Below are 12407 nucleotides of genomic sequence, written 5' to 3'. Positions count from 1 at the left end.
CTAATCCGGACTGCAGATACTTTGGAGACACGAAGGAGAAAGAATAATTCTCTGCATGTCAACACTGAACACATTTGTAGGTCCAGTGCCTCAGCTCCTTTCCTCACAGGAAAGTGGTTCTGCCACCACCTATTTCTGGACTAGCCAAAGTAGGTGAGATAAAACTCACAAACTTGGGGTGAACAACTTAGGGCTTCAGTGTTTGCTACACTGATGCTTGTAAGCACTCCAAGAACTACAAAACATTCAACTCATTTTAAGTAAATATTTTCTTTATTTACAACTGTCCAATTTCCAAGATTTTGCTTGGTTTTATGAAATCATAGGAGATAAATAACTATATCTCTAACTGTCCCATTCCATTTTCACTAGATATGCTCTGTTTTAACAAAGAATAAATTCCAGAAATGCTACAATACATACCCTGTAATCATTCGTGTAGTCATTGAAGATATCAAATACCAAAGATGCCTCAGGAATCTGGCATTAAAGGCTAAACTATAGAGAAGCCTGCAAGAAGAAGTTCAAATAAATTGTGGCTTCTAAAATACTGTATTCACAAAACACAGTGTTTCTGTAAGAACTTTTCTGTCAAGCATTTCTCAGAAATTAACAATTTAAATTTACTTTTTTCAAGATGAAAGGTCTTATTCTGATCAACTCTGGTGAAAGCCCCAAAAGCTGAAAACCAATCATACTAAAACCTTACACCAAAAACTACAGTTTTCATTAAATCAGCAACAAACCATACAATATAAACCCACATTTCCAGTCTTTCACAGAATTCAACATATATTAATAAAAATAACATGACACTGAACTAATGATCTGGGACTTTTAAAATTCTATATAGAAAATCATACCAAACTAGTTAACAGGTCACTTCTGTGGTTCTCCTGACAGTAACAAACATAGCAATTTTTTGCAAAAGGTAGGTTAAAATACCTTCACTTATGTCAGAACTATACCAATTTTACTGGTATACTCAGCTTGGCAGAGAGAAATAAAACAACATCAATGGAACAATGTCAGGACAGCTACATGTACTAACCCATCTGCTGACAGAAAATTGTTTATTGTTTGAAAATTTCTTATTAATTTATGAAATGGAATATGTAATTTCACAAGTCAGTTATACACAGGACTGACTTTAACCGCATTGTATCAGACATGATTACAGTGTCTTTCAGAAATGTTACAGAAATGAGAAACAAAAAGCTTCCTGAAACTAAAAAGTCACTCCCAGTGTATTTTCTTCCCCTTGCAAGAAACAACATATGAGACAAAATCATTTGAAACAATGCCTTCTAGGAACCAAACAGGATTTCACTGACTGAACAGTCATTTTTCAGGTATTGAAGAACAGTATTTGGGTAATTTTTTTAGATGCTACTTTCCTAGGTCTCCTAATTCCTGTAAGGAAGTAAGTAAAACAAATACTGAGATCGACATCTCTCAGTGGTCAATAGATTTGCAACATCAAAATTCTCCAAGACCAGGCATACAAGAGATAGGAGGCTGGGAAATGGGACCAGGGAGGGGAGACTAGCTGCTGCCTGAAAACAAAGTATTTACTGTGGACCACATGGTTAAATTAAAATTGGCCACATGGCAAAAGGAAAAACACATTTCATTAAGGGAAAAAAAGTAAAATATCAATAAAGATTTAAAAATACTGGAGAATGGTTTAAGCGGCAATTCACTGAAAGACAAAAATTCCCACACTACACACGCTCTCACAAACCAGTGCACAGGGCCACAGGCCCCTGGGTCCTGGCTCACTGACCGCCCCTCCTGCTGCCTCCCCACAAGCACAGCCTCTCTCCTGACCCCACAGCTGGTCCCTTCCTTGGGCTCCCAGTTCACCTGCATCCACCAGATCCAGCTGCACAGCCAAGGATCTGTGCCAGGATAAAGGAGCACGAGAAGGGCAGAACTCCTCACACTAAGCACAAAGGATCGTTTTGGTACAGGGAGTTTTGGAAATAGAGTAGGGACATGCAGAAAAATGGGAAATGAAACACATGCCACCTCTAGTTCGCAGCATCTCCTTGTATTTTAAATGCATAGATCAGTACCTTTAAAAAGAGTTGGGAGCTTCATTTATTTCAAAGAAATTGCGTGTTGAGGACATCATCAAGTTCAAGTCAAATTTGAAGCAACTGCAGCTAATGCCAGTTCAAGATAAGCTTCACCATTACATTAAGTTGTAATTTGTGTGTATTTTTTGAAAAAAATTCAACCTGAATTTGATACATGAGAATTCTATTCCCTTCTAAAGTCACATTATTCTGACATTTGGCAAAAATTATACATTAACATGTAAGGAAGGGCTTATTATACCTAGCTAATTTAGAATAAGGATTTGTATTTTAATGTTTAAATATCTGAATGATAGCTCAGATGTCTTGGTTTCCACACTGAGAAATTTCCTCAGTGACCTTCAGTTTTCAGCCTCATATTTAAAATGAAAAGTAATTTGGCACAGGGCCATCAGGTCTCATGCAGCTTCCAAGTAAAAACTTGTTAATTTTACAATCATCCCTGGAAATTATGTAACAGTTTGAGCAGAAATGAACAAACATTATGGACAATGAACCTATCATAATGTAATTCATTTTTCATTCTAGCAATATTCAGCAGTAGTGAAGGGGAAAAAAGGACAAACCTTAAGAGCTTATAGTAATAACCTTTGTCTAAGTTTTAGCCATTTTTATTCCATATCCGTGATTCAGGCAGTCAATTGTAGCAACTGGTCTGTTTCATGGCCCAGTTCCAGAAATGCTGAATGCATTCAACTTTCACATTTCCCTTTCCTGAAAATCTGGTTAAGTACAAAAATGCACATTTGGTAGAAGATGGTACCAACAACCTGTTTCATTAACATGAAATATCTGTAAATACGAAGCAGATTAATTTGTCAGTTCTAAAGCTTCCATTCTAAAGTTTCCATACTGTGACCAGAAAGTGAACACAGAATGGTGAATTGGGCCTTGTGTTAAAAGAGATTTTTATCATTAGATTCATCTGAAATTTAATCCATTGCAAAAGTAAAGATGGCAGAAAAAACCTGCTAATTTCCCACTCCAAGGACAGAAATTGGCTTTAAAAGCTGAAGATAACAACTGTAACCAAAAAATACAAAAAAAAGAAACCCACCACAAAATGCAAGGATGGCTTTGAAAAGTTGTATCTATACAAAACTGGCCATAATAAAATTTCAAACTTTTTGGCTTCACATTGACAGAAAAAAGGACTGTGAAAAAGCAAAAAACAAAAATTAAGGAAAAAAAAAAACCTCTGAGAATTAAAATAGGTCGAAATCTACCTTATTTGGTCTTTTTCCTTGGCAGAGAAAAGATGTGCATCTGCTTAAAAACAGCCTTTCCAGGTAGAGCTACATTAAAATGACACAGCACAAGAATTCCTGATCAACTGCAGTAGAGTACAGGGACGGCTTACATATCCTGAAGAAAAAGCCTTATGAATCCACAAAGTTTAGAGAGATCAGCTAATATAAAGCTCCAGTGTCCATACAGTCTTGACCACTTTTTCCTTTAAAGAAAAAAAAAATCCACACAAAAAAAAGTGGGAAATAAAAAAGATCAGACATTTTGATTGTTATGTAAACTTGTAAAATCTAACCCAGGGGTTTCAAGATTTGTACTGTTCTAAAAACAAACCAAGCAGCTAAAGTTTAAACTTCTCCTATCTGGAGGTTTTGCATTTTCTTGAAAATCTCACTAAAAGCCACCAACTTCTTTATTATGAGATTGTTATACATGTTTTATGTAATGGATTCATTAACAGATTTTCTGTAAAGTCCAATATTAAGATTTAGCACAGTCATTTGGAAGAATGAAACATTTCGCTGCCATCAGAAAGGATAAACTCCTTTCAAGTGGAACAACACACACTGCCTCAGCCACAGGCTGTGAGAGAGTTAAATTCACTTTGGTGATTCCTGTTAAGTATCAATTTTAATCATACCAAATTAAATTATCTGTTCCCAAAAGTAAGTACATAATGATCATTTATTTAGGACCTTGTTTCTCTCTCTAGGTATCTAATTGTCCACAAAGGCCACATGATTTATGTCTACTTGACAGAACAGCATTTTGGGCACCTCTGGTTTTAAAAAAGTGTCAAATTCCTCCTGTGCAATGGGACAGATTAAATGACCCATTAAGCTTAATTTAGCTGAGGCACCACTACAAGTTAATTAGTTAAAGGCAAGATTTTCAGTCTAGGTCATAAATTGGGCCCAGTTTCCCACTGAGACCATTTAAGTTAATGAAGAGAATACAGCAGAATGAGAGGAGCTCATACAGCCTGCGACAGGTCACTGCTGCCAGGGCAGCGAATTCTGTCACTTCAGAACTGTGAGGTGTCACAGGTACGAGACAGCAGCAGAGCCATTGGTAAATGAACTATCCTGCTCTTTAGGCTGCCTTATCCTTCTGCCTCTGTTTGTATTGGACCAAGAATGTGAAGCAAAGCTTAAAAAAAGAAGGTTAAAACTGCAAATACTATGATTCTGGATTTAAGAGAAACACAGCAGGGTCAGAACGTTCCCTGAAGAATTACCCCAAGAGCCCCATGTAAAGCCTGGTATCTCAGCACACATATGAAGACAGGCTGCTCAGATTACACTGGATTGTCATTTGCCAAACATTCTGAACTACAGGCTGAGATGAGCAATGTTACAGTAATTAAACAGCAGTGATGAACAGTGACTATGGAGCTGTTAACCCAAGATGAGTGAACTCGGGGCGCTGATCAGATGGCTGACAGCGACTGACGGCCCAGAACAAGCACAGCTTCCATCACTATTTAATATTCAGCTCTCATAAAGATGAAGTCTAAGGTATTAAGTTACACCCTGAAATATTTTACAGAAACAGAACTTACTATTTATTCGAAGTATCATTTTGATGAAAAAAAGTCTTGCAAGTCTCTCTAATGACAACTACAGTCCAAGAGACAAGTTTCCTCTTCTTTTTTATTAACTGTATTCAATAATATGTATCAACTTTATAGTGAAAATATTAAAGTCCTGTCCTTTTGAAAACAAGCGGAATTCCTAATGGCTTCTTTACAATCAGGATTTTATTCTACACCTCTAATCCAGTCATACTTGTTACTGAACACAAGCTACAGTTGGGTTTTTCTTGTATTGTGACCTTTTTCTTTAATTGGGTTTGACTGCGTATTTCCAGAATTATTCAGAGTTCCTCAAAATTCCTAATAACTAACCCAAAGCAATGTGTTTTTTCAGTTATCCACCTCTAGACTCACCATCCTGTCCAGAGCATCAGGAAATAACTTTACAGGCTTGCTTCTTTCAAAATTATATTGTACTTTGGGTATCTTGTTCTTTTGCCTTGGTCTCTTGTTGCAAAACCAAGGAAAATACTGAGTTAATTCAGCAACATCAATGCTCCTAACACCACAAAATATCATCATCATCAGTCAAATTAAAAGTACTGAGAAGCCTCAAGAAAAAAAAAAACTTTCAGCTTTGACAGAGTGACACAACTCTATATTCTGAAATTCTCATGCTTGTTCAATAAGGAAAAAAACCTCAGAACTATTAAAACAATACTGAGATATTTGTCATTTGCTCCCTTCTAAAGCCTGTGTTAATCTTAGTCTAATTTTCTTCAGTTATTGAAAATTTATTTTCCATTATTACTCTATTAAGCATCCCATTTTTCAGATTTGAAACTTCTATGTTTTTATTTATCATTATTTTATATTACAGTTGTATATGCTGTTAAATAAACTAGGTCTTTTTAACAACTCCTTTTTAAACCATTTGACTCAGTATGATTTCAAACACAAAATAAAAGAGCACTATTAAGCTCTTAGAATACATTAAAAATAATTTGAGATAAATTATTTCTGCTTAACTGTTTCTACATGGTTTAATTAAGTAGATATACTTCACTCTGGATATTAAGTAATTTAAAAGTTAGTTTCAAAGCAAGTGTTAGCATCTTTCAAGAGACTATCATTAAATTTGGTAAAATTATTTGAGCTTTAAAAAAAGTCACCAGACAATTTTAAAATGTGAAACTTAATGACAAAAGGTCTTTTCATTTTCTTTTTAAATTCCACAATTAAGCATCATCTGTCCTTCAAAAAACACTCAAAAATAATGTTTAGAACAGCTGCTTGGTAACCTAAGCCAGGTCTAAAATGCACTGAGAATAGGACAAAAGATTTGACACCTGCTGAAATTATGATCCCTGGCAAACTCAGCACTTACAGCTGACTTCTAAATCAGAAATAGTAATTAAATGCCTACTTTAGTTTACCAAATATCTGTGTGAATTAAGTTCATTTTGACCATGAAAGTAATTGCACTGGTACCACTGACAGAAATCTTAGTATCTACTACTTATTTCTAAAATTCAGCTGTTTTGGAGCTATTCAAAAGTTACAATTTCGAAATTATTTTCCACTAGAAGATGCTGAGTAGAACTTCCTTAACTCCTGAATTTATCCAGTGTGTAAATAGGTTGTTATCACAAATAATTGCAAAGACCCAATATGGCTTCTCAGAGGAAATAGATGCCATACTCATACAATTAAAGTTCGGTGACTTCTTTACTCATTTAACACCCTTTTCCACACAGTTCACCAGCAAACCTCCAGTCAAAGCACTGATGCATTTAAGCTCAGTAATTACTATCCAAGGCAATGTACTACGTGCAACAATAAAGCTGGCACACTAATTCAACTGCTGCTATGATCTTCAGGTCTCACATCCTGCTCTAATGCAATTAGTCTACAAAGAACTAATTACCCTAATCGAGCAATCACGGTTTCACTGACATCTTACTTCCTCCAGCAGCTATAAACACCATTGGGCTAAGATAGCACCTAATTAGTTTTCTGTATCACTGTTTACAATGCAGTTTGAATTATGTTTACAACATTCCCTAAATACTTACTTTACTACCAGCAACTACATAGGTACTTGCACCAGAACAGTGTTAATACTTATGGGTCTCAGTCTGGTAATAAAAAGGTCAAAAATCTTCTCCCATTGTTCTGACACTTGTGGTTTGCAATGTTTGCAAAAGAATTCTGCACAAATGAAAACGTCCTTTATCGTCATCTCAGGTGCCAAACCCTCCCCAAACAATAGCGATCTTCAATACTTAGGAATTATTTTGATTTGTAGCAAGAGATTTTGGCATATATTAAAGAAGGGTGTGAACAAGTTGGTTTCAGTGCTCAGCTAGCCAGAGAGACTGTGGAATCCATAGCACTGACTGTTTCAAAAACAAGGTAGTCCAATTTCTGCTGGAATGGCACTCAACACTGCCTCTGAGCAAAGGAAAAGAAAAAATGCTTCCACGAATCTTGAAAGGCCACAGTGAACAAGAAAAACTAGACACAAAGAATCCACTCTTTGGTTTGCCTGGAATTACTGTTTAAATTCTGAAAATCTAATTTATTTCAGCCAATTGTAAAAGAAAACACAGAAAAAACTCCATATGGTATTTGAAATAGGTCTATCTAACAATTTTAGATATACTACAGTTCAAGATAACTATTATTTCTACTTGCCTGACTTTTGGCACCATCATTCGGTGTTGTACCATTAGCGTGTGGCAGATTGATGCCATCAGGGTAAAGACCTCTTCACTTGCTGAATCTCTCCAAACCATGTTCAGTAGAGTGTTCGTCTGCTGCTTTGTGTCCAATTTCTTTAGGCACTCCTCAGTTATGTACTGAACTGATATTCTCCCATCACCCTACAAACATATCAAAGGCAAGTTTACTTTTAATTATTTATAATGATTAAGTATCCCTTTTTGTATTAAAAAAAATACTTCCATATTTAATTAGAACATAAAGTTCTCTTGTACAATAAATAAAATGGAAGCACATATGCATGTCCGAGTCTTAAAAGTATCAGACCCAAGAACCAACTTAAAGCCCCAGGCAGGTAACTGTTGGGCTGTGGTATCCATCCTTCACTGAGGCCAGTGGAAATACTCCCTTTAATGTAAGCATGTTCTGCAACACGTGGATACAACAGACAAAATCACTTACTGGCATAAAACACGAATAATCATCTCTTCTCCACTGACATCGGTCAGCATTGGACATGAAACCCAGAAATGAATGTCGACTCTAAATTCCTTTACAAGCAGTATTTTCACATTCATAATTCTTGGGTTAACAAATGACAACACAGTTCAGGGTGGTCAGTACACATCTGGGTAGTACCAGCAGTGTGTGAAGGGGAATACTTTCCCTCGGCATACAACAGACTCCACCTCAACCTTTTTTTTTTTCCTATTTCTCATCTTTATTTTGTCGCCAACTGAGCAAAGCTGTCAGGCTCACTGAAGGACACAAGTTAACCAATTATAAATTTTTAAGAAAGAGGGGTTTCCCCACCCCCTGACCTTTTGTTTTTCTTAAGGCAGGCATGCATGAAATTATGGCATACATTAAAAAAATCATAGGAGAAGCACACAAAAAAAGCATATCGCAATAAATAGTATTATTTATATAAAGCCTCCTCAGAGCAGCTTTTATGAATTAGTGTAAGTTATCTGTGAACAGAAATTTCTGCTTTGTTTTTACCTAAACACCTCTTAAGTATCACCGATCTCTAAGCCACAAGTAGAATCTGCCAATATTTACATTGCACACAGTGTGTGTCTGGCAAATTAAGTATTTTATTCACATTATCCTGGTAAAGATTTTGGTGTGACAGTAACACGCAGCGTCTAAAAACATGCAAGTAAAATGCTGCAAGTACTCCCTGGCAGCATGGCCCCAAGTTTGGTGTTTTTAAATGAACCCTAAAGATGGTGAAATTTCACACATTCTACAAGGAAAGCATGCACACTAAGTCCTTTGAATGGCTGTGTCTTCTGAAAGCATAAAGGCCAGTAAGAAACTGCTGAATTTGTATCTGTCCAACTTTGGTTAGTCAAAGCCTTGATATGAGTAGGAACAGGCTAGAGTTAGCACAGACTTATAATAAGTTTCAACTATAGTGAAAAGTTGTATTTATAACACTCTGTACATTATTACAGAAAGCAGGTGTTTCACTCTGAGGGCTTTTGAGTTAGTGGATATATACAGAGCTACTCTACAGGGTAAAGACTCTTGTTGAACTTGTATTTCCATGACAAAAAAAATGAAAATACTAAGTTGGAGTACTAGTATGTTTCATGATATCTTAGCATCACTACGGACCTACAGAATAGAGAGAGTAATAAAATCTCAGTAAAATACAAATGTAAAAAGGTAATTTTAAGCCTATTCTTTTTTTAACTAAAAGCTTTATCCTTACACAGACATGCTATCTGTAGTTTAGGATCTCTTATTATAGTAAGGGGTTTGTTTTTAATGTAAGCAACCAGTTCCACTTGCTTGCAGTGAACAGTCACCTATTTTTAAGAAGCAAACAGGCTGCCTTCTACATCTACGGAAAAATACTGGACTTAGAGTGATCATGTTTTTGCCTATCTTTGATGCTGCTGCTATATTACAAATCCATTCATAGAAATTCTGCACTGCTTACTGGTGTAGTTGTCATTTTACTGATCTCTTCATCCTCATCTTCAGAATCACTGTTTGCATCTTGACAATTTGTACCAGCAGCAGACACAGGCAGCTGAGAGAGAAAAGTTTGGAGTACCCTCAAATACACAAGAAGTCCTTCCTCTGAAAGGGATCCTAGAGCACATACATTGAAACAAAAAGATCATCAGCAAGATCACACTGTGCTATAAAATATATCTTACCAGAAATACCCGACCAAAACAAGTTATGCCAAATCTTATCAAATTAGCACATTTTTATAATGTTAAGGGTAGGAACAGGTAATAAAACAGATCTCTCCAACACTTGCATGCACAAACTGTCCTTTTTACTTGGCAATGAACCATGTTGTGGAAATACACAACATATTAATCCCAACATGAAAAAAACCAATGAATTGGCCACTTAGCTTGCTCACCCAAATATGTTTCTCCTACTGTTAACACAAAGTAGAAAAGGCATGGGGCTTGATCACTTCTTCTTGAACATCCACTTTCTGCTAGTAATAGTGCATTCAGAAAGAGTTCATACGGGAAAATGGTCTGCACATCAGCAAGCGCTGGAATGATGAAATGGAATATCTGATCTGTAAAAGGTGCTGCCAGAAACTCCTCTGTGAAGGCGGCAAAAATCTGCTGCCTGAAATGAAGAAAAATTGTTGCTATAGAGAACACAGGCAAAATTTCCCACAATCATACCAAGGGAATAATAGATCATTTTGCAAGTATGAATACATCCATCAAGAGGACTGCAAAGATATGCTCCATTAATCCTGTCCTAGTACATCAAATTTCTCAGACTTCTCAAAAATTAACTTCTTACACTAAATCCTCTTCCTGATCTTACATGCAATTTTATCCTTTAAACTTTTCATTAAATCAGAGAAAACTATTCTGAAGTTAAATACATTGCTTATAGTATCAAAGAACAAAATACATCTAACAAACTCAATTAGTCTTTTTACACAAATCCCTATTTTAACACAAAACACTACTGCATGTGATACAACCAGAATTTGATTTATGTTCCCTCTGTCTACATATCTGACTCTTTCTGCTTGTAAGCTGCCTTAGTAATTTCTCTCCATAAACCTCAGCTCATCTGTCACAAAGTTCTTTTGAACTCTGAAATTCTTTTCATCTACCCTTAGCTGCATCTCTGCTCTCATCTAAATTTTCCACACCCTCCTTCCTATGTATTGTGGTACCTGCTATTCTCTGTACTCTGTTTATTGCAGCATTCAGCATTTTATTGCCTTTTTCTTAAAGACACCTGAAACTACCTTGTTTCAGTGATGTACAGTGCTACCAAAAAATCATTACTATTGCAAATAAATCAATGAACTACACTGAAAGAATGGCTGGACACTAGATAACAACAAACTGCACCCCTGACTACAGCAAATGAGTACTCAAATGTTTTAAGTTATCTTTCTTTACCTTGCACCTTCTGGACAGGAGCTATATGTAAAGTGCAATGGCTTCAGAACATTCTCCAGAAGTATTTTTGCAATAGGAACACGAGAAACATCAGAATACTCAATACTCGAGGGAAGCTTATTGTTAATTAACAAAAAAAGCGACTTGTAGTAGCCTGCAAGTAAAAGAAGAAAATCACTTTTAAACACAGTATTTTTTTTCTTTTCCATATAAAACAATTTAAATTAAGTTGAAAAATGCTTTACAATTCATTACATGAAGCTTGACATAGGAAGACATTTTACAATAGTTCAAGTCACAATCACATAATTAGCAGGCTATCAGCAATCTCTTTGGAAACACATTATAAAATCATTCACAGATAACCATATTCAGAGTCAGTTTGATTTTCAAAGACCAATCAACTCTTGCTGATGAAGTGAATAATTTGATTTCTTTAAATAATGGCTTATGAAAAACATGTTCTCCTTTCAGTGACTCTAGTCATGTTGTCCTTTCACTCTTCCAGAAAGGAAGAATTTTCCACTCTACTCCAAAATATGACTGCATCATACAGGTAAGAGCCCTGCCAGCAGAATGTCCCAATGCTGTGACCACCTTGCCTTAGCAGGCTGAAGAATACAATCACTGTTTCCAGAACAGGGCTCTCCCAGACAGTAATAAAATGCATTATCACCCATGCCATAAAGACATGTATAGAAAGTAATTTATTTATGTCTCACTGAAGTACAAATGGATCCACCTGATTTCATTCTTAAACAACTTCCTTCATGCTCAATGAACTCCCAACTAAGACACAAGTTCCACAATTACAGAACACTGTAAATGCATAAACAGTGTCACATCATTGAGATCCCAGTCTAAGAACCCTTCTTAGGCATCACCTAACTCGTCACAGTGGAAGTCCCCATAAGGGAATGACTTAGCAATGTTGACCAGACACAAATGGAAGGCAAATTTTACACAAAAACATAAACTAATGGAAACTGGTAAGAGATAATTTACAAGTTAAGCATCAAAAATTATGAGGACACAGAACATTTGCAGTTGCACAAAATCACCTCTTTTTGTTCTCATTATAAGTAATCAGAAAGCTATATTTTAGTAAAAAATTAATGATTCTCTGATCGCAAACTTTCATATATCAGTTTTGAGGACAGAATATTATAATAAAAGAACAAAACCATGCATTTTGGAAGACATATATGTATTATATAAAAACCAATGAGACAAACATACAGTTTTTATTATGCCAAGGCAAGTAAAATAAATGTGCTACAATGAGTAAATTTTTTTCTGATAGTGACTTCAACATACAGGAGTTAAAACCAAATCCTTAGTAACAGAATTAGGTAGTCAAGTCCACTGAATGTACTTCAAATATTACAA

General features: G+C 35.8%; 1 protein-coding gene across 2 annotated transcripts in view; it reads right to left on the bottom strand.

The window, feature by feature from the left end:
• UBE3C (ubiquitin protein ligase E3C) overlaps nt 1-12407 on the bottom strand; it is a 69822-nt gene that overhangs the window by 40130 nt on the left and 17285 nt on the right. For both annotated transcript variants that reach the window (XM_069006410.1, XM_069006411.1), the window contains exons 7-11: nt 11019-11172; nt 9998-10218; nt 9560-9714; nt 7582-7769; nt 424-510 (exon numbers count right to left, since the gene is read on the bottom strand). In XM_069006410.1, the coding sequence (XP_068862511.1) occupies nt 424-510; nt 7582-7769; nt 9560-9714; nt 9998-10218; nt 11019-11172 (805 nt within the window). The remainder of the gene's footprint in view (nt 1-423; nt 511-7581; nt 7770-9559; nt 9715-9997; nt 10219-11018; nt 11173-12407) is intronic.

This window comes from Aphelocoma coerulescens, chromosome 2, assembly GCF_041296385.1.
Source record: "Aphelocoma coerulescens isolate FSJ_1873_10779 chromosome 2, UR_Acoe_1.0, whole genome shotgun sequence".
NCBI lineage: Eukaryota > Metazoa > Chordata > Aves > Passeriformes > Corvidae > Aphelocoma > Aphelocoma coerulescens.
Note: the sequence above shows the minus strand (reverse complement) of the source record. Positions and strands in the feature narration are given on the sequence as shown.